At 36.4% G+C, this 23580-nt stretch overlaps 1 protein-coding gene across 10 annotated transcripts in view; it reads left to right on the top strand.

Moving 5' to 3' along the window:
- The window catches only part of RASEF (RAS and EF-hand domain containing), a 57567-nt gene that overhangs the window by 16301 nt on the left and 17686 nt on the right, over positions 1 to 23580 (top strand). For 3 of the 10 annotated variants that reach the window (XR_010426938.1, XR_010426937.1, XM_064642762.1), the window contains exons 7-17: positions 414 to 482; positions 1387 to 1471; positions 2850 to 2941; positions 5567 to 5801; positions 6855 to 6992; positions 7065 to 7233; positions 8170 to 8251; positions 9718 to 9832; positions 10604 to 10723; positions 11714 to 11790; positions 12843 to 12881. Coding sequence is in view for 7 of the 10 variants with exons in the window: in XM_064642762.1 (XP_064498832.1) it covers positions 414 to 482; positions 1387 to 1471; positions 2850 to 2941; positions 5567 to 5801; positions 6855 to 6992; positions 7065 to 7233; positions 8170 to 8251; positions 9718 to 9832; positions 10604 to 10723; positions 11714 to 11790; positions 12843 to 12881 (1221 nt within the window). In the remaining 3 variants the exon portion in view is untranslated. The other 7 variants (XR_010426936.1, XM_064642761.1, XM_064642763.1 and 4 more) reach the window with 7 other exon arrangements.

The raw sequence follows: 23580 nt of genomic DNA, 5'->3' as shown, positions 1-23580 counted from the left end.
TGCACTCAGATTAATATCTGTTTGAATATTAGGGAGAATAGTTTTGGAAGCCTTCCACATCAATCTCAAGCATTTTTTCTGAAGTGAGTGAAAGCTGCTTCTAGTTACTGATTTAAAGGAGTGTGACAGTTTCATTGAGTGCTTGTCTTCAGATAACACAAATTATATTTCAGGGGAAAGGAAGAAATCCATATGATTATTTTGTACTTCTTTTATTTTTCAGTCTTTGTTGAGTTATAACGTCAGAGATTAATGAAGTCACCAAGTGATGTTACTTTGCATAAAACTGCTTTCAACGTGTGTCAGCATAAATGCAAACTCTACCTAAAGCAGTATTATAAAAATAAAAGAAAAGGATATCCTGTAAGGTATAAGTTTATTTAAACTTGGTGTTTGTTTTTTTTCTTTTCTAGAGACCTAGAAATTATCCGAGAATATACTGAAGACAGAGATAATCTGGAAAGACAAATTGAAATACTGCAGTAAGTTTTTAGTAATTCAGTTTTTTATTATCAAATTTTGTCCCAGTGCGTATGGGGGTAAATATTTTGTATGCAAAAGAGTGGGTTGAGATTTGGAAAAAAAATACAAAGTGAAAATATTGAAATGGCCTCAACTGTCGTGGAAGGTATCGTGCTTAATTGTTGTAGATGTTACTTTGCTAGTAAGACCACTGTGTAACTGAGACAGTAACTCTGCATTTATTTTTTTTTTCTTTTCTTAGCCCCAATGAATTTCTTTATGATAAGCTGAATGAGATTTGAGTCTATCCATGCTATCATAAAAATTATTGCCTGACTCATTTTTTTTTATTGCCTTTGCTTCTCCAGTAACTCCCTGTCTTATTTTTGTCTGGGAAGTACTACCAGTGCACAGTATTATACAAGAGGTGCATAAATTTTTGCTTTTAAGGAGGGTCACAATTAATAGATTATTTTATATCTTTAGTTAGTTTCTTTATCCTAAAAAAATTCTTTCTTTCAAGCAGATGAATCATATTTGTCCTTAGAATCACCTCAGCAATATTTAGAGGGTATTCACTTTGTACAGAAATGGCTGTACTAGTAAATTTTTGGGGGGTTTTTTTGGTGACCATTTCTACAGTATTTTTTTCCACTCAGGAGACCAGAGATCATGCTGCAGAAGTGAAAACAGGTTTCCTAAGCTGGCACTGGGGACTAAACTTCACTGTGGCTTTTTCACATATAATGATTTTTTTTTCAGTATGTGTCAACATGTTTCTAGTTTCATCTTATTGTTTAGTGTTTATCAAAAGAAAAAAAAAAGGATTTTTTGATAAGTCCTTATTCAATATTTCTTTGTGATAAATTACATAGTTTTCAAGTTTTCTTTACTCCTGCAAGTTAAACTTTGTTTCCTTATTAGATCAGCTAATAGAAAGTTACATGACAGCAATGATGGTTTAAGAAGTGCACTTGAAAACAGTTTCAGCAAGTACAACAGATCATTGGTATGTATTTATGATTTTGTTACATTGTACTAGAAGGTGTAAGAATTAACATACCGAATTTAAATTGGTGCTTCAGTGGCTAGGTCTCAGAAAAAATTGAGTTTAAATCAGTGGACTCACTGTGGGGATACTCTTGTGTAGTTGAATCTTGTTAGATTTACTAATGCGTTGTGAAATAATGGGGTTTTGTTGGAGCACAACTGCTTTCTGAGATGCTTTGGAAAGTAGTAATTTTTTTTAATATACTGTGTTCAGATGTATTTAATGAGGTGAATAAAGCAGCAGTTTTCCTTTCAAACTAAAGGAATATGTTTGTATTGAGTTGCCTACCACTGAAAATACACTTTTTCAGAAAACTGCCCTTTCTCAATAGCAAGGTCTTCACCTAACCTGGACTTTTGTCCAGGCAAGTCACTGGGAAAATAAATAGCAGGGACTTCTGATAATAAAGACCTTAGTCAAACCCTTTTGGGCTATTACAACTCCATGGGAATCTGTTATAACAGGTGTAACCAGACATCCTCCAAAACAGAGAAAGGAAGGCTTGAAAATAACAAAAAACCTACTCTACACTGCCGTTTTCCAATCTTGTGAAACCTGTTAAACTCTAAAGCTAATGATTGAGCATCATGAGTAAAGAAACTAACTTTTTTAGAAGGTTGGGGCCTGAATAATGGGCCCTCAAAGACAATATTGGACAGGAAGGAGGAAGAGAGGGGTCATTGCCTGTTTGCAGTGTTCCATGCCAATGAACATGAGTGCTTTTTTGCTGATACAAGCTACTAGATATTCACTACAGATGCAACAAGAGATACCATTTCCTTCTGTCATGCCCTGAAACAAAAGGGAGCATATTACAGAGAACACAGAAGAAACTGTTTCCAGTGAATAAATGTGTAGAGGCATGGCAGAATATACAGAGTACTCTGTCACATTGTATCAGTTGAGACCTTTCCTTCACTATCTCTCTCAAGAATTAGGAGGTAGCTCTACTGATACTAGCTCAGCCAGTGACATTTCCATTTTATTTTTAGTAGTCAACGTGCCTTGTTCTAAATATTGCTTTTCAAAGTTTAGCAATTCAGAGTCTTCAGGTGTGGTCAATAAAATAATCTTCTTGGAATTTCCATTGTCTTTTGTGATTGAATGTGGTTAGTAGGTTTAGTATTACGGCAGCAGGGTGTAAATTTTATTTGTAATAGGCCTTTTGACTCTCATCCCTATATAAAGCATGAGGTTTAATTAAATGTAAGTAGTTAAATACATATTAAAATACACATTTCCCATTTTGATGATGCATATTTCTTTTCACAACAAATCTAGATGCTTTCACTCTGTTTATCAAACTTATTATGCATTTGTTATGTATCTGTTGCAGCGGTTAGCAAACACCTCACCAGGAAGTACCAATTCTAGAAGCAGTCCTAAATTTAATGGTGGACATTCTCCTTTAAATCCACGGTACGACAGGTAAGCCAGGCTTGCTTTTTTTAAGTTAAGACTAGGGCATCACACTTTTCATAGTAGAGCAAATTGCTGTCAAATAACAGAGAGAATAATTCTGTCTGAATTAGAAGGAATGTGTGACCATAGCATAAGATCCAAAGTATACTGAAGTCAAGAGGAATCTTTTCAATTACTTCAGGAAGCTCAGGAAAACTCTTCTCAGTCCAAATAATGAATTTATGGAGAGTTCAGACAGCCTCTTGTTGATTTTGGACTGTTTTGTTGTATTGATTCTAGTTTGATTCTTGATCTCCCTTCCTTGTCTCCAAGAAGCTACAAAAATCTTCTGAGGACCTCTGTTACCTAGCTTACCGAGTACTTAAGACATAAAACGTTTCCGGTTGTATGTTCAGCCTGTGTGTCTTGTTTTCCTATGTACTAATTATTACAAATGTGGGCCTAATTTTTCAAAAGAAAAAGCACCCTCATCTCATACTGACATGCCAGAGCAGTGAGTGCATTTGGCTATTTGTGCGGTAAAAGTCACAGAGAACAGTAAGATATCTAAATACAAATATCAAATGGTCAGAGGTATTTATTTTTATACCTACTGGATACATGTCATTGATCAGACCTTCCTCAGATCATTGCAGAGACACTGAAGATACTGGGCAATGGAGACAACCCCAAGCACTATCAATCGTGCTATAGTTTCACACTTTTTTTTTTAAAACAGCTAGATCTGCCAGCAAAAATGTGTGTCCTTACTCAGTTGATAGATTATTTTGTCTTCTTTTTCTTTCAGTGGTACTCCAAACCTTAGAGTTCTTAGTAGTCTGTATGTTGCATTTACATTGACAGAGAGAAGCGTATCTTGGATAGGGGTGCTGTCTCTGTGAGATATGTTTGCTGGCTATAAAGTTTTGCTCGTCAGAAACTGCTTCTTTCTTAATGCAGCCTCTCTCTTTGGACCCTCTGCAAATTTTGAAAGGCATCCACTACTAAGTTGCATATTACATTGAGTAATTTTCTGAAGGAGTGCAATCCTTGCATTTCCACAAAAGTGAGAAATACAAGCTACTTTAGAGGAAAGCTTATGTGGTAGAAATAAAACTCACTCTTAACAGATGTGACTTAGTATCAAATGGCAGAGAGTTTGTTTTCAGTACTTTGTCTCCTGACAGCAGATCGGCATTAAGAGCTATTGATTTGCATTCTGACATGTTTTGAAGCAATTTGCGCAGGTGTGTTTTTTCTTTTTTTATCTGTAACACACATCTTGCATCTAACTTGCTTTAAGCACGTATGAAATTCCCAGCATTGAATTCATGGTTCAGTGAGGTTGAAAGTTTGCTACTAAAGACCTTTATTTCAGGGAATGCCTGACAAGCTTAACTTTGTTATAATATATGCCCTTCTATATTTCAGTAATTTGGTATGGGCTCGTAGGTGCATAAATGCAAAGAGCATGTATGCTGTGACAGTCTAAAGCAAAGATCACATTCATTCATGTGATTATTCTTTAGCCTTAAGGTATGTAAGTTAGATAGTTCTGAATGTTATTGCATGGAACAATGATACCCTGTCCCCCCCATTTGGCCATGTGCAGGAATTGGACTCATTATTCACTTCATAATTTGGTCTTCTCCCCAGTGTACTCTGCTGTGCTGTGCCATCACGCTGGGAGGTCCCAGCCCCTCTGGGACCAAGTTATTTTTACAAGGATTGATGCTGACCTTGTCTGTTTTAGCAGTTCAGTGCTTCACATCCATTCCCAATACAGCAAAGCCAGACTGTTTCTCTCTTCTGTGCTGTGACTTGAAGACCTTCTTTACCTCACTGTAATTTTTGCCTGTTCCTGTCTTGCTACAGGAGCATAATAATGCTTGTAGCCATCATACATTTTTTTGTAAGATTGATTATTTTAAGATTTACTCTATTAATCTTTCTTTTATGTGGTTTTATTTACATAAATAAAAGCTTTTTTTTTCCTGTAAGTCATACTGGCATTGCTGCATCCATTAAAGTATTTTTATATATTACAGCATCCAAAATGGAAACCAAAAAGCCTTTGAAGAAGGGGTGAGGGAAAAGAAAAGACTTCTGTGTAAAATCTTAGGTTTTACGTAGCCTACCAAACTATAAGAACATGTGTTTCAGTGACTTCTTCCACCATTACTGATCTCCTGAACTTGGCTACTCCCTTTTCTATATTTACAGCTGTTCCTTATTAGCACGTGTGCTTCTATGAGGAAATGCAATCATTTAAATGAGACAGAATATGTCAGGGTCATTTTATGTCTTAGAATAGGCCAAAAATTGGCTAAACCATTGTCTGTAATTTTCTGCCTTTGATGTCTTCATAGTATGTCATTTTTCTGAATGTTCTTAAACAGTTTTTTTTTAATTAATAAATAGACATACTGAAACATGGGAAGTCATCATCAGTAACATAGATTAAATAATTTAATCTGAGCATTGTAAGAGAGATGATTGAGAAAGAAATTCTTTATAAAGGCAAGATAGGCTTGACATATGGCTTTAACTTAGCATTTCTAAAAATCAGCTGTTTCAGAATGTCTCAGATTTTGTTGGGAAAAACAATTGTGTAATAACTTATTCTTTTCCCCTCCAATATTTTCTTATTAGGTCATCTCATTCGTCTTGTGTGGATGACGATTTTGATTCTTTAGCCGTTTGCGATCCTATGCAAAGGATAAACTGTGAAGTTGACAGCTTACCTGAGAGCTGTTTTGACAGTGGTTTGTCTACCTTGAGAGATTCAAATGAGTATGATTCAGAAGTGGAATACAGGCATCAAAGGATTTTTCAAAGGTCACAGTGTATGCAAGAAGGCTTTGGTGGTGATGCTTCTGATACTGATGTAAGTGCCAGATTTACTCCTTCTCTGAGAAGGACCTTTGGTTGGAGACTAAATTAGTTTCCTGGTTTTAAAATAAAATGGATCTTTCTCCATAGAGCAGTTAAAACTAAGTATTTGGGTTATATGTATTCAAGTAAGATTAGTAAAATTGTTTTGGAGAATGCATAAATATTTAGTTATCTTTAAAATAAAATGTTCATTTTTACATTTTTTGGTAGATTTCTGAGGTAGTAACTTCATTTTTGAACTATGCTTGGTTTTTTAAGGTTGTTAAACTGTTTGGAGAGAGGAGCTCATTTTCTAATGATAAAAAAGCAGATACTATAGAAGTAAAACAGGTTTCCAATCACTTCCTCTTAGTATGCTGTGGCAGTGAAGGAAAAAGCATATATGAGAAAGAAGAATGCTCTTGGTGCATACATCGACTTACACGCTAAGTCTCAGAGAATTTAAAAATGTAAGAAGGTGTCATGCCCATTTTATTGTTAGCAAAATGGAAAGATTTAGTGATGACTACATAGCAAGACTAGTATCAAACACAGTAGAACATGGGGTTTTTTAAGGCAACTCCTTTGCTGTGCTTTTAGTAGAGACATTTAATCTCTGTTTGTGGAGACTATGCTATGAATAGTGTTGATTACAGCTGTGCTGTATTTAGTTTAGCTTGAGTAGTAATATCATAGAGAGTAATGTCATGTAGGTAAATTCTTAATATTTGTAAAATAGGCTTTGAAATAAAATATTTGTTTATTGTTACTGTTCTTAAGCTGAAATTTTCATATGGAAATTAGTTTGCTCTATCAGAAACAGTACTAAAAGAATGTATGCCAAACCATAAACATGTTTAAGGACAATATGTATGCTATAGTCAACAGCAAATGGATAAGAATAAGAACAGAATAATCACAGTAATTTTACTAGAATTGCACAGCTCTATTTGGTCATTCATCTCTGTTTAATCCAAATTGTTAAAACAAATGTTTTAATGAATCTTGCCTGTGCCTTTCCAAAAAAGTGTACTTTTTTCACCAGAGAATTAATCTGTACTTTCAGGTTCCAGAGATCAGGGATGAAGAAGCGTACAGTCCTGATAACAGTACTGCAGTATTAGACTGGAAGCCCTCACGACCAGTAAGTCGAAGCAGCTCAATTGCTTCAACAAGGAAATACATATCTGCTCTCACTCCCCAGGTAACCAGTTCTTTAGTGGAAAAAGGAAAAAGAGCAATACAGAGAATATACTTTCTATATAAGTTGCAATAGAGGGATTATTTTTATTTTCAGTCAGATGCAACCGAATGCACTCTAAAATACCCCAGTTCAGAGAAGGCTTACAAGATTGTTCTTGCTGGAGATGCAGCAGTGGGAAAATCCAGTTTCCTTATGAGACTTTGCAAGAATGAATTTCGAGGCAATACCAGTGCAACTTTGGGTATAGTTGTTGTTCTTTTTAAAGTATTTAAATGAATTTCATTGCTGTTTTGCAGAAATGGGTGAAAAGATTCCATTTGTGATTGCTTGCTAGGATTGCCTGCATATACAGACAGTTTCTTAGGATGGGAGAGCTAATTGAGTTCTAAAGCTTAGCAGTGCCTAACAGTCGTTTGTAGGTTTGTAGGGTCCTGATCTAATTTAGTTTTTCTTTACAAAGCCTGTTTCTGAACAACACAAAGCACCAGAAAAGAGAATTTCAGTAAAAGGAACTTCTAGTGTTTGTATGAATGTTTTTGCATTTTTATTGCTTTCTTGTTTTCTCAGCTCTTTCCTCTTTCCTTAGTATTTTGTAGTATCCTTTTATATTATTTTTGTCTCAATTTCTTTGAAGTGTTACTGAAGCTTTGGTTTAAATACAACTAGAGGGATTTCTGACTGACATCTTGTGTATACTGTTACAGCTGTCAACTAGCAAACTTGTCTTAACAATTCGGCAGACTTAATTTTTCTTCCAATTGAATCATAGTTATATATTTGTTTTATTGCCTCTGAGTCAGGATTTTTTTTCCAATTTATCTTTTTCCTCCTTGGCATTTGAAAGAAAGTCTGTTTTATAAAATATTTTTGTTTCTTTGACAAAACTGTTTAGCAAAATAAAAGAGAGAGAGGTCTTATTTGCTGTTCAGGATGCCATTTGTATCAATGCTTCTGGGAAAATGCTTGGGCAAAATATTTTTTTAAATAGTTTTCTAAAGACAGATACCTTCAGGGGATTATTGCAGTTCAAGAGTATGTGAACAACTGAAATCTCATAACCTAGTAAAAGAGATGAATTTTGAAATAACTCTTGTATATAGCATATAACTTTTCATTGTCTGTGGTTTTTTAAAGGTTATTGATTTTTTTGTTAGACTATACACATGATTTTTTTCAGGTGTGGATTTTCAAATGAAAAGACTAATTGTTGATGGAGAACCTACAGTGCTACAACTGTGGGACACAGCAGGGCAGGAGAGGTTAGTGATCCTTCACACTTGTCTATTCTGAATTCTTTTGTTTGTAAAAGTCATTTGCCTTTTTTCACCTAGGTGAAAAAAATCCACTAATGGTATAGTCCTACAGCAAGTCAATATGGCCATATGTAAATACCTATAAACAGAAGTGATTTTTCTCTTCTGAGACTCCAAGACAGGTGCAATGTTTTTTTGTTAGCTTTGGTGATGCTTGAGGTAATCTTTTTTCCCCACAGAGAGAAGTCGTTAAGGTTCACCACAGGATTAATTAATTAAATCCACGTGTCCCTCTTTTGCAATGCAAAAAGATGCACATTGTTTTTCTGTTTTTAGTCTTTAGCTTTCTTTGTCCTTACACACTTTTTAAGCTGGATTTTTCTTAGACATTCCCTTCCCTTCTCCCTCTTCTCCTCTTCTTTATTCTCCTCTTTGAAAATCCTAGTCCTGATTTGCATTGTATTTAGGATATGAAAACTTCTTCCCAAAAACTTTAGAAGTTTGATGTCTCTTCACAGATTGCTGAATAGATATCCAAGATTCTTAAATTATTACATAAAGTTTCTTCTATGTCATCTTTTCTTGAGAGCCATTACTTCTTTACTGACAGCCTTCGGAATTTATTGAGAGATAAATCTAGCACCTTGGAAGTCACTTTAATCTGTTCATTGACCAAAATTTCTGTTGGGCTGTATGTGCTTACTTTTATCTGAATGAGTGATTGTGTGAAGCGGGGAAGCAGTGGCCCAATCGTTCTACTTCCATGTAGTAAATTTGTGAAGAATATTTTAATATCCAGTGTAAATACAAAGTTGCTGTACTTGGTTAAATACATTGTGTAAAGCTCATGTCAAAGATAGTTAATCCCTAGAATAATTTTATTGGTTTCCTATCTTTTTTCAAAGGAGGTAAAGTAACCCGCTCAATTTAGGAAGTTACATGTAAGTGAGTCATAGAATCATAGAGCCATTAAGCTTTGAAAAGACCTCTAAGCATATTGAATCCAACTGTTAACTTAATACTGTTGTATTCACCACTAAACCATGTCCCCAAGAGCCACATCCACACATGCCTTTGTGAACACTTACAGGGATGGCGATTCTACCACTTCCCCAGACAGCTCATTCCAATGCCTGACCACCTTTTCTGTAAGGACATTTAGTGAAGAAAATCTAATCCTCCCTGGCACAACTTGAGAACAGATTATCTGTGATAGATACACTGTAGATTGTTTTGATATACAAAATATTGGTTGTTGTTTAGGACAGAATCCTGTTGATCCTTAGGGAGCACTTGTAGACCTGCATCAGCAGTTTTTAAGAACTATTTACAAAAGAAGCTATGAGAAAACTCATCATGTAATGTGGAGAGAATCTTACTCAGTAGTGAAATTAAGAAATGCTCCTTTCTTATCGATGTTAAATTTAATTATTTTTTAATATGACCTTATGCAGACCTTTTTTTTCTTAAAGATTCCGAAGTATTGCTAAATCATACTTCAGAAGAGCAGATGGTGTCTTGCTACTATATGATGTAACATGTGAAAAAAGCTTTCTTAACGTGAGAGAATGGATGGATATGATTGAGGTAATACCCTTAAGTATAATACAGCTTATAAGCTATGTTTCACTGCATTGTTAACCTTATTATTTATAAAATTTTATTATCTGTAAATTGTAGTTAGGCAGACTGCAGGCTCTCATAGAAGTAAAAACTACATTGAAGTCCTAAATGCATCCTGACATATTCAGTTAGCATGCAATATGATACATCTTTGTGTAAAAGGTTGTCGTGAATCACAACATTTCCTTTGGAAATGAACATGAGAACCCATTTCAGATACCTTCTTGTGGATGGCTTGAGTATTCCTTGGAGTCTTTGCGTTTTAAACCAGTATTCTTGGTTTTTTATTTGAATGTGAATTTGCATTTAATGCAAAGGCTTTTCTCTTATGCTGAAGGTGTTTAATAGGACAAAAGTGGCAAGCAAAATGTTTAGTTTATCTTCTGAAAGCATTTTTTCTAAGTCATGGTAGTCACTTTTCCCATAGTGATTTTGTCATATAGCATTTGAATGCAATAATTAATTCCATTAGACTAACTTCCCATATTAAATGAATTGTCAGGAAGCAGGGCTTAAAGGAATGGAAGCACGTGTTTGCAGGCTGATGTTTAAGCTGACTGCTTACATATTAAATGGTTTACAAAAAGCTCTCAGCATAACTTTCATAATTAGTCAGCTTTCTCTGATAGTGCACAAGACCTTTTGTGGGAAAGAAATCGGTGTGACATGATGGTGTTAGTTACTTTTTTGTATACTGAGTGTTCTAGCAATAAGGAAATAAAATTCTCTTTACAGGATGCAACTCACGAGAATATTCCAATTATGATGGTGGGAAACAAGGCAGATCTCCGTCAAGCTGTTACAGAACAAGGGCAAAAATGTGTGCCTGTAAACTATGGAGAAAAGCTGGCTATGGTAAAGTTGAAGTGTACCTCTTTAGTATAAAAAGGGTCTTAAGAACCTTAATCTGAAAATCACATAAGAAGGTAGTAAACAGAAATAATTTTCTGGTCATTTGTCCAAATCCAGTAATGAGTATTCATGGATACTTTTCATTAAAACTATCCTGTTTTGGTGGTGTTTGCTGGGTTAAATCACATCTCAGTGTCTAATAAGCTTAATTTTGTTATTGGCTGGGATAGTCTTCTCAGTCTTTTTTGTATAAAAAGTGGTTGGACTAGGAGACTGAGTTTGCTCGTTCAAATATGAAGCACGCTATTTAGTTAGGCTTTTTGACTGGCTTGTGTCTGTCCTGGTTTTAAGTGGAATGGTTTCACTTCAAGAGGCTAGCTTGTATTTCTGCCACATGTGCAGAAACAAAAAAGGAATTCTCTGCTGTGAATAGAAGTGTGGACAATTTTTTTTGCATGTATTTATATGGGGGCTAAGAGATACATAAATCCTATATTTGGGAGAAAAATATAGAGAATTTTAAGAGTCTTGAGTCTCTTAAGTGCTTGTACAATTGATTGAACTGCAGCAGATACCATGTCTGTTACTTATGGAATTATGTTTTTGGTTAACCTAGACTATCAGATGCTGTAGTTTGAGTAACTAACAAGCTAGATTGAGTAACCTGTCCTAGGAACTCTCTTCATATTTTGCAATCTTGTGAACAAGAAGATTAAATTTGGAGTTAAGAACTATGATATGTTTTTTATTTCGTTTATTAATTCAGACTGTACTGAATATAAAACAGATATAATTAAAAAACAATTACTGTTTTTTTACACAGTACTAAAGTGAATATTTTGGAGAATTAAGAGCATTAGAAGAAATCCTGTTGATTTAAATGTGTATCATCATTGTTTTGTGTTACTGAGGAAACCATTTGTAAATAAATGTACATGTTCACATGGGAACCATTTCAAATTAGTTGGCTTAACATTTTATTTTTACTCGTAGACTTATAATGCGCTATTCTGTGAAACAAGTGCTAAAGACGGATCTAATATTGTAGAAGCAGTTCTTCATCTTGCTCGGTAACATTATTTCTTTTTTCAAATAAACACAACTGAGTATATTTTGTAAAAAGGATGTAGTATGTGAATATACATACAAAGTCATACATGTAGTTTTAAGATTGTACCAACATAAAGAAAAAAAAAATTAAAGAGAATACCATGTTGAATTGTTATAGATAAATGAGGGACAGGATTTATTTTCAGTTTAATCAAGTAACATTTTTGCTCGCAAATGTTACAAAGCTATCTCAATAATTAATATTCAAATTAGAGCTCAGTTATGGAGCCCACCGTTTTAAAACCTATTTGGTGAATGAATTACATTTTTAATTGTACATGGATTTACTTTCCTAATTCTCTCTTAAATTATTTTCAGATGTGTGTCATTCTATGTATAAATAATTTTTAATTCTTTCCAATATATTAATATATGCTCAGTTCTGCTACTGACCATTCTAATTACACATTTTTCTTTGATGTCCCTTTCTCTGAATTACTTAAAAGATAGAAATTCTTTATATATTCATTTAGCGCCCTGGTATTTCTGTGATAATGTGTGAACCAAACATTACACTTGCATTACCTTTCCAAATAATTTTTGATTACAGTATAATTTTTCAAGGCTGATGTTCTGTAATCAGTAATCACTCATACATACACAACTTTTATGCCCATATTTATAAAAAACATCCAACAATGTGCATTTTTATTCTGAAGATAAATTTATACTTGAAACAGAAGTTATTTAGTTTTATACTTTCAACTATGAACGTATTCTGAAGCAAATAAATAAAAATTCTCAAAAGAAAAGGGAAGACATATCAGAACATTGGGGAGTTATTAGGTATTAGGTATAATTGTATTTTTGTGACTAACTATGAATTGCACAGAAATATCCATATGATTCCAAAATTAGAAACTTATGAGATGTTGATTCTGTGCTCTGCTGTGTTGATAACTCCATAGTTTTAGCCATGCAACAGATGGTGGTAAGCTCTGTAAGATATAGTGGAAGAAACAGAACAGTGAAGTATATTGAGTGCATTTTTTGTTTGGTGATTTTTTTACAGTGAAGTGCGAAAACGAAGTGATAATCAAGATGATACGAGGTCAGTAACCAGCCTGGCTGGGACACCTGTCAAAAAATCAGCACTGACAAAAAACTGTTGCAATGTTTAAGAGACACATAATTTTCCTGGCTTAAATAACTTGTGTATTAAAAAGAACCAAAACCAAACAACAAAAACCAAACCAACAACCAAGCCAAAATATTTCAATAATGTTTTCTTTTTATTGTGGATTTATACATTTTTGTTTAGAAATTGTGCATTAGGTTAAAAATCTGGACTCTACTTTCTATTCATTCATATTTGTACAATTGCTTCACTCCATAGACTCCGGTTTCACTTGTCTGAAGTAATATAATATAATGAAACGAGCTCAGAATGAGTGCTGCAGTAGTCACAGTATACAACATTGCAATACATGTTGTTGTCTGTACCTGCTTGTTTCTTTATGGCGTGAGTATTTCAGAACTTAGTAGTATCATATATCACTCATAGGTAAAGAGAAAATTACAGCTTTAATTAATCGTTTTGCTCATGTCTGTTTATCTAGTTTTTGAGGCCTTCAGTTACATGTTGAGGAAACATTTCTTAAGAAAACTCCAAACCATTAAAAGGCTGCCCAGGTCCATGTAAACCCTAAGTTTAGGGCATGAAGCAGAATGACCTCTGTCGGGAGAAGACAGTGGCAGGTGCATGGGGTTCTGGTGTACTTTCTCAAAAGCTGGTGAGTTAGAATGTGTTTTGTTTTGGGAGTTGGGGTTTGTTTCAGAACGGAGAAGTATACCCTACATCTGATCTGACACAGCTTGGAGGTGAAAGAAGCATTTGTGTGGACTGTTACCATTCAAAATTCCAGAGAGAATGTAACACCTGTTATATTCATTGCTGAAATGAATTAATGATCCACCCTGCCTGTTTGTTTAGACTTTATCATTATTAGTATTACAGAGTGATAGGGATTGTAATTTTCCCCTTGTTTTTCAAATGTCTTCCATTCAGTCAATAATTGAGGGATTGTAATAATACATAGGAGTCTGATTTAATGGATTTTTTAATCATTTTAAAAGTTTTAAACTATGTGAAAGAATTGCTGCACATGCACAAGCATCTGTATAAGCTGTTCATTAAAAGAAGACCCTGAAATGAACAGCAACCACTTACCTTAATGAGAATTCCTTTGCCTGATTTTGGGAAAGTTCTGAGAAACTCAGCAGGGGGTGGTAGCTTTAAGTGTCAGCATCTCTAGAAACTGAGTTATTATTGCTTAAAATAGTTCCAAAGAGTTCTACGGTATAGTAAAAATTGTAGGTATTTATACAGTTATCTGTCATGATCCAGTTCTTCTTAGCTTTCACTAATTTTGATCAGAATGAGATCTTTTCAGAACCAGCAGGTTTGTCCCCTCTGTATCTATTAATAACACATCTCCAGGCTAGCTCCGTAAATCAACCTTGGATAAAGTTTTATGGACTGATTGGAAACCCATATGACTAGCAGCAGTTGCTGCATTTTATCAGCATTGTATTTGAACACTGTATAGTCTGTATTGTGTTACCTGTTGTATAAAATGTAGAGTTGTCAAAAACAGGATGATTTGTAATTTACAAAAAAAAAGTTTAAAGTAGGAAGAGCAGTGTTTTTAGGCATCCTTTCAAACTCTTACCAGAGCAGTTATTGTTATTAACTGCTGGTAATTATCTGGAAGTTTGTTCTTAACAAGAGAGAAGAATCTAGTACTGGAATGAATAAGACATTTTATTTCACAGTATAGTAATTTAGCTCTAAAAGAGAAACATATTTGGTAGTTTGGGTTTTTTTTAAGTACTAAGAGGATCTTCACACACTACTTTATTCCATGCGGGAGACTTCAAGGTTGTAGCATCTTCCCACACAGCAGTACAAGAGGCCTCACTGTAGTCATGAGACTTATCTGGAGCTGATGGCAGAGAACAAAGGACACTCAGGTGTATGAGAAATATGCTTAGTCACATACATTTTGTCTGCTATTAACCCTGTACTATTGAAACAAGAAAGTTACAGTTCCAGTTAACTTTTCTGAGGAGAAAAAACATGTTGAACTGACTGCATTGATGAGGGCATCTTCTGTGTCCTTCTCTCTCTCCATTAGTGAAATTGAAGTAGTATTAATTGGATTGTATTTGCTGATAGTTCTTCCTGCAACAGTAGGGAGAAGAGAGGAAGATGATCCAGTGCTTGGTTTCTAAAGTGTGACCTTACAACATGTAGGTATTTGCATTTTCTCAGGATAAGAAGGTCATGATTATAAGTTTTCTGAAAAATCCATATACTAAGAGCCTCAAAAATAGTCAAGAGACAGAAGAGCTAACTAAAACTTTCATTCAAATAAAAGGGAGAGTTCCTTGGGCATTCCCCCAGTGAGGTCTCTCAACTTGACAGGGGTCATAGCCTCTTTTAAACACTCTGCCCAAAACTCAGGTCCCTCCCCGTTTCTCCATTGAGTGAGGTATTCCGGGGTTACAGACTTTCTGACATGCCTACTACATGTCCCCCATTACATGCTTATTAAGGGCTTTGAGGGTCCCCAACATTTTCAAAATGGAGGTTACTGCATATTTATCCCTTGCTGCTGATTGGTCTCCATGTTCTGGGCACTGTATTATCTCATGCTGGGCAACTACATAACTTTTCTATCCCCTACTACTAAGTTAGCTGTGACTACTACAAACTTTGCAAGAACATTCTACTTATTCCTAATAATCCTCCCTTTTTTAAAAATTATGTTCTTGCAAAAGAGAGTACCATTTTGTTAATAGTTGTCTCTTGATCTGCTTCAATATCTAAGGTTAAAGTTTCTTGAGAATGAGTAGTTGGTAATTCTCATTTACACACTATTTCAGAGCCATTATTTTCTGTCCTTTAATTGCCATTTCAAGGTCATTAGGCATAGCTACTATTTGCATCCTCTTCATCACATATGCAGTAAGTTGCAAAAGACAAGGAATCATACAAGGCAGGAAAATTAAGGTAGCTTGCCTGCAAAAAACAAAGAATAGTATTTTCTTTATTGCTGGTCCAACTGCAAGCCATGAAAACATATCTATGCCCCACTTCTTCCAAGATTCAACTGGGACATGGACTAACTTTCGGATTTGTTTTGTTATTTATTTTACTGTTTTTCTATTGTCATCGATTTGCAGACAGCAATTTGAGTTATTTAATTTTCCACATACTCCACTTTCCACTGCTAACAAAAAATCAAAAACCATTTGGTGTTTAGAGTTGGCAGTTCTCATTTGGGTTACTTGGTCTGCCAGCAAGTCTAAGACATTAGCTGTTTGATTGGCAATAATCTCTAATATAGCTTGGATTCAAATTATATGATTTAAATTATAGATGGGCTCTCTTGTTCCATGAATCAATTCACGGGGGTTCTGTGATATTGTTATCCTGTGGCTGTTAGCTGGGACAAATGGGTTCGCACACATTTTATTGATATGGCTTCTGCCCTATATATGGTAGGGTAAGAACTTGCAAGGAAGAGGGCGTAACTGAGGAGGAGTAAAGGAGGAGCATGCAAAATAGGAGGATGACACAACCGTATAGGGAAGAGTTCTGCAATGCAGCAAAGATTTACCAGTGGAAGGGCAGGGTTCAAGACCATGAGGGATAAGGGAATTTTCCAGAACTTACAGTCCACTGTATATATCTATAGGGGATTACACAATAAACTGAGAAACATAATGTGAAATCCGAAATGCTTATTCTTAAACGGTTCATATCCATTCATACGATGGTCTCATCTTCGCAGGGAATCTCGGGCTCAACACTTCTCTTCCAATCTTCATATTCATCTTCTCCCACATTAACCCAACAAGGATCCTGAAATACGTATAGTGGTGGGCCGTTAGGAAAGGAAAATACTCTTTATTTTCAAGTCCTGGAAGATGAGGAACTCTGGGATAGTCCCTTGTCCTCTGTAAACTGGGCACTTAAAGGACACTGTTGGATCAACAGTGACCAACACACATATAGAAGATTGCCTGAAAATTGGACAAGGAATTTGTTTTGTAAGATGTATTAAACCCTTATTCTTTTTTTTAAGCCATATACAGTTTGGGAATTAAAGCATATGGTGATTAAAAAAAAAACAAACGAGAACTTAATACCTCCCCTACAGGAGGAAGAAAACAAAAAATGGAAAAAGAATGAGTGGACTTCTCAAAGGATTAATTGAGCATTATGGACCAGCTATTTGGAACTTTGAGCTTTTGCAATTTCTTCCCCTAGTGCTAAAAATCTGTTTCCTTCTATTTGACCAACGCACAGGTGATAACAAAGAAACAGGATCAAAAGTTTTATCTTCATTTGACTGTCGATAGGAAGGTCCATTTGAGTAGACATTAAGTAGATGCTCAGTGGGTAGATGCAGGAACTTCTTCCTAAATCAACACAGACGCTTCTACTCACGGTTTCTGTGTAGTATAAGTTTAGGCTTTCCTTCTTTCTCTTCTAGTTGTGAAGTCCAGAACTCTGGTGCTCTAGAAGGTTTCACTTGTGTATGGTGAGTCCACCCATCCTCAGCAGTCTTAACTGCTCTGTCTGTGGTCAATAACACCTAATATGGTCTGCGCCACTTTCCCACCAGTGGTGTTTGCAGTCCTTAGCTAGAATCCAGTCTCCTGGACAGATGTCATGAACTGCGAAATCCAAGGGTAGAGTTTGTGCCAGCTGGGCTTCCTGTTGAAGAGATTTTACAACAGACAGTATTCTGGCCACATGCTGCTTTATGAACAAATTTCTATTCTGCTTTCTTTTTGTAACCCAACTGGATAAGGGATTCCAGACATTATCTCAGATGGAGGTAACTTAAGACTTTCTCGATGTTTAGCTCTTATCCTTGCTAAAGCTATAGGTAAAAGCTGAGTCCAGGGCATTTTTGTTTCCATTACTAATTTTAAAAGATATTCCTTGATCTCTCCATTCATACATTCTACTCATCCAGAACTTTGAGGGTACCATGGAATATGTAAAGCAATGTCACAAAAGGCTCAATGTCACATACATCTTAAGAAAGGCCTCTGCTAGTGCTCAGGAGCCTCAATGACTCCCTTCATGAAGTTGTTTTGATATTTGTAAGGCCAATGCCTTCGGTATCCATTGTTTACCCTTTTTTGTTAACCAATTTTCCCCTCTATTTTCTGCTCCACTGTTTTTAATTGTTTCCAATTCTTGTGACAAGAAGGACATTCCTTCTGGCAATAATTGAGTCACTGGTAGGAGGGGAAATACTTCAAGCAAAAGTGCTTTTTTCCATGCCTCTTCATCTGCTAATCTATTACCAGTCACTTCTGCAGAAGCGTTTGATGTCCCATTTGATGTTCTTTAACATGGACCACGGCTATTTGTTGAGATAAATCCATGGCTTTCAATAATCTCTGTATCAAATTCTCATATGCTAGTGCCTTGCCTCTACAGGTTAAAAGTCCCCTTTCTTTCCGTAATTTCTCAAACACATATGCATATTTGGAATCCATATAGACATTAACTGCTTTTCCCTGGTGTATTTCACAAGCTCGTATCAGAGCTAATAGTTCAGCTCTTTGTGCTGACTAGATATAAGGTAATCTACCACAGTCTTTTAACTGTTCTTCTTCAATTATAGCATATCCAGTATAACGCTTCCCTTCTATCACCTGTGAGGATCCATCAGTAAACACATTTTGTCGTCTAGATAGTGGACCATCTGTTAGGTCAATTCTAGCTCATGTTTGAAGACCTATTACCTGAATGCAATCATCAACTATTTCAGGGTTTTGTTCATCCCTGTTTAAACAAGAAGCTGGACTGAAACTTTTTCTACCTTTGTCTTCTAAATCATCTTACTCCATTAGACAAGTTTCATACTATAACAATTGTGCATTAGTCATCCATTTAGAGCCTTTTCCTGTTAATAATGCTTTAACTTGGTGTGGGACTCTTAACTACTAAGTGTCCTTTATTAGTTAGCTTTCTAGCCACAAGCACCATTTGAGCTGTGGCTGCATGACTTTGAAGGCAGTGTGGCCATCCCATAACTACTATGTCATAATTTAGAGAAATAGGCCACTGGCCTATGAGAGCCACCATGATCTTGTATTAACACTCCTTTTGCATGTCCCTGGTTAACATCTACATATAATGCAAATTCTTTGTTCAGATCTGGAAGAGCTAGGGCAGGAGCTTGAATTAATTTACTCTTTAGTTACTGAAATCTCCTTTTCCCTTCAGGTATCCAAATAATTACTTCTGGATTTTCTCGAGTCAACAAATCATACAGTGGTCTGGCTATTATTGAAAAATCTTCTGTCCAAGTCCTACAAAATCCCACTAATCCTAAAAATTCTTTCTTCATTTTTGGAAGAGGAATTTCCAAGATTTTTTTAACCCTTTCTGGATCTACACATTGTGATCCATGCATTACAATATGTCCTAAATACTTAACTTCTGTCTCTACCATTTGATCTTTCTTTTCAGAAATTCTTAGTCCTTTTTCAGCTAGAAAGTTAAGCAATTTCACAGTAGTGTCTTCTACTTGTAAAATCATCTACATACTGCAATAACCTTACTTGTGGAGGTAATGAGAATTCATTTAAAAGATTTTTTAAAGCTCGTCCAAATAAAACCGGTGATTCAGTATATCTTTGTGGCAGTGCGGTCCAAGTAAGTTGCTGTTTAATTACTTTCCCTCCTTCTTCTTGTTCCCACTCAAAGGCAAAGTATGGCTTACTATTGTCTGTAATTGGACAACCAGAATGCATCCTAACACAGAATAATAACAGTGAGAAGAGAGAATTTGATTGAGAAAAGTATGAGGATCAGGAACCGTAGGGTGTCTAGGCTTATCTAGTTCATTAATTATTCTTAAATCTTGAACCATTCGGTAACTTCCATCTGGTTTCCTCACTGGTAAAATTGGGGTGTTATAAGGAGACATACATGGTTCTAACAAGCTAGCTTGTAATAACGATTGGATTATAGGTTTTAACCTTTCTCTTCCTTCCGTTGAATGACGTACTGCTTCTGGGATACAATCTGATCCTGATGCCTTAATCTGTTCTGTATTTATTTTTCCATATTTCCCAGAAACTGCCCACATATTGGGGTTTAGTTTTTCATAAGCCCCTGATGATAGCTTATGGAGTGTAATGATTGTATTTGCTTCAGTTTTATCCTTCACAATATTAATTTGCATACCCACTTTTGCCATCAAATCTCTCCCCAGCAGATTACAATCACAATTTGGAACAAAAAGGTCATGCATTTCAAATTTATTTTCTATGTCAGCCGATATAGGTTCCAGTATATGTACTTTCTCATCCTTCCCACTTACCTGTTGAATAGTTAAACTTCCTTTTGATAATCAACCTCCTTTTGGCATAAAATTCAGTGTAGATCTAGAAGCCCCAGTATCCACTAAAAACTGCACTACCTCTCAATGAGGGCCCAGTAGGCAGTTTATCAAGGGTTCCATGGTGGTGGGCTCGTTATATGAAGGGAACCCGTGACACCCCTAGCAATCCATTTCCATTAAATGGTGGATCTCCTCCTCTTCTTGATCTGTCTGCTTCTGTGGCCATTCTTTTTTTCCAATGTCCCTCTTTCTTACAGATTGCACATTGGTTCCTCCCTAACTTAGGTCGTACTTGAGCTTGATTAGGAGAGTGAGGGGTATTGTGAAAGGATCTGGGGGTCCAGTCTCTCCCTCTTGCTTCCCCTTGTCCTCTCTTTCCTCCTGATTTAGGTTGAAGAATCTGGACCATTACCTTAGCCTTTGTTTTGGCTTTCTCCTTGTCCTTTATTACATAAACTTGTGTTTTTCATATTAGATCTTCTAAAGATTTATTCTGCTACTCTTCTTCTCTTTGAACCCTTCATCTTATATCAGATTGTGATTGAGTGACACATTGTACCTTCAATGAAGTTTCAAATGCAGGGCTTTCAGGGTCTAACCCTCTCTGTTTTCTCAAGGCATCCCTAAGCCTTTCTAACCACTGGGTGGGGCTCTCATCTTTCTCTTGTTGTAGAGACATAGCTTTAGACACATTACTCATTTGTGGCACTGCTGTTTTTATTGCTCTAATTAAATATGTGTGATAATCTCTTAGATGACCTAACTGCACCTGGCTGTTTGGGTCCCAGTTGGAGTCTGCTTGTGGAATAGCATTGTCCACAACAAGACCATTCTGTCCTACTATACCCACAGCTTGTGGGTGCTCATCTTCCCGGGTTTGCTGTGCCTTTTGTAAAACCATTCACTTTTCCTGAAATCCAAAAAAGATTCCTAGGAAGAAATCTCAGTCTTTCCAAGTGTAATCTGCATACCCTAAATATTCATCTGTTCTCTCTCCTACTCCTGTAGGATCCTCCAAATGAAATGAAAGCCCTTTCTTCAATCCTATGTTGCTAGTGGCACTATTACAAACCTAAAACCTCCTCCTTGGCCTCCTAATGGGACCCGTCTCAGTGGCATTTGCAAAACTCTTTCTCCAGCAGCATACTGTGTTCCTGCTCTTGTCTTTGGGGGAGACAGGATTGAATTACTTCCCACCTCCCCCTCCTGCAGCATCTGCAAACCCCCCTCTTTGACAGGAAACCGAATTCCAACCCTTGCCTTTGAAGCAGACAGGGTTGAGTTACTTCCCCCCTCCTACTTCCTCTCACCCTCCATCCTTAGGGCACTGAGAATTCCCCGTTCCCTTTCCTGTGAATGACTTCGTGGTTCTGACTGTCTCCTTGATAAGGTGGAAGCAATATTTGCAACACATCCCACTTTAAATTTTTTTCCTTCTCTCTCTCACCTTCTCCCCAATTTTCTCTTTCCCTGAAAGGACACAACTTCACAAAAGAAGTCTCTTTTGACTACATGTCACCACAACTCCTCTCAGTTGTTTCCATCCCACTATCATCCAAAAAGACACACAGGGTCTGAATAAGATCCTCATCGTGAGACCCAAAATGCGGCCACCTAAACCCACGAGGTAGTGAGTACTTTGGCCAGTGAAAACAACAGTATTTTACCATTAATTCCTTAGTCACCCCTTCTGGTGAACTTATACTGTCCCAAAATTCCAGCATTTTACCCAAGGGACTGTGTGGGGGTATGCAAGGGTCATCACCCTTTCTGCTAGATCCCTTACCTGGCTTTTTGCTGTCTCTGGGCCCTCTCTTTTTACTTCCCCCAGTTCCCATTACTCATTGGGTGAGATGTCTCAGTCCTTTCCCTGACTCCAAACCAAAACAAATGTTCTTTTATCCTATTGTCCTCTCTCATCTGTCTCTGGATAGCCTTGGGAACCCAATCACCCATCTCATTTTAGCCTCTAGTGAAAGCAACTGATCACCAAAACTGTTGATGCAGCGTCTTCAGCTCCATCATCAGCCCCTGCCCTTGGAGGGTGGAGTCAATCCTGGAGAAGAGCCCCCATTTATACTGAAAAATCCAGGTACTAAGACCTTCAAAGATAGCCAAGAGACAGAGGAGCTAACTAAAACTTCTATTTGAATAAAAGGGAGAGTTCCTTGGACAATCCCCCAGTGAGGTTTCTCAACTTGATAGAGGTCACAGCCTCTTAATATAAGCTGTTACTTACATTCCAAAATATTTCTCCTTCAGTGTTGTTACTTCTTCTTAACTCTAGGGCTTAAAGTGAGGCTCACTGTTCTTTGTGTCTGTCCTGAACTGCTGTGTTTGACTAACTCTGTGGTGTTGGCCTGCAGTAAGTGAGATGAAATACACTTTCCTCAACCTTGTTGACATACCTACATGAGCAAAGCATTTTGGTTGAATACAGAGAATCACATAAAGTTGTTTGCAGGAAGAATTTTTGGAAGTGGTTTTATACAATGTCCCAAGCAGAGATGGACTTTTGGCAGCCCTAGATCAGGTTAGCTGTAGGTTTGGCTATCTAGGCTCTGAAAATCTCCCAGGACAGAGATACTGTCACTGTTCTGGGCAACCTGTTCCCATGGTTGCTCTCTCCTTCTGGATAAACATTTCTCTCCATGTCCAACCTCAGTTTCCCAAGTGGCTACAAATTAGTAGCAGTTTCCCCTCATTATATTGTCTCCTGCTAAGAAGAGTTTAACTGCAATCTTCATGACTCACCCTTTTGGTATCTGTAGATCGCCCTTATTGTTCTCTTGACTAGTGTAAGAACATCAGGACAACTTCTTGCAACCTCTTGCAAATGTGAATTCCACATCCCAGAATTAGCAGCATATGTGCATGTGTAGTAATTGCTTTTGTATCTAATATTTTTATCATAAAGAGAGTACCATGTTAATGTCCATGCCTGTAGAGAGGCTTTTTGAAGGATGTGAGTTCAGGGACCTGCCTTCACACCTGTTTTTCTTTCTCTGCAGGATTAGGCCATTGATATTTTGGGTACTTTTTTTTTTTCATTTATTTTAATGACCAAAATCTATCTTGTGTTATTTAGCCAAACTATATAACCTGAGTTTCTTTTTGTAAGCTCTGTAATTTTTTTGTAAAGGAACTTTAATTTGAAACAGTGTTGTTTTTTAAATAAGATTCAGGGTTGAAAACTGTTAACTCTAACAAAGTTTTACCTTGAATTAAATCTATGATCAATGTTTAGAAGACTTAGAAAGCACTACCAAATGGGGATATAGCTATAGCTCAGTTGGAACTGGTTTTGGAAATCCCGCAATGATCAGCTCCATCATGTCTTTAGTGTTCACACGTTGAATTCATGTTAAA

Source organism: Pseudopipra pipra, chromosome Z, assembly GCF_036250125.1.
Source record: "Pseudopipra pipra isolate bDixPip1 chromosome Z, bDixPip1.hap1, whole genome shotgun sequence".
NCBI lineage: Eukaryota > Metazoa > Chordata > Aves > Passeriformes > Pipridae > Pseudopipra > Pseudopipra pipra.
The sequence above is the reverse complement of the archived record's forward strand: the minus strand, read 5'-3'. Positions and strand labels throughout refer to the sequence as shown.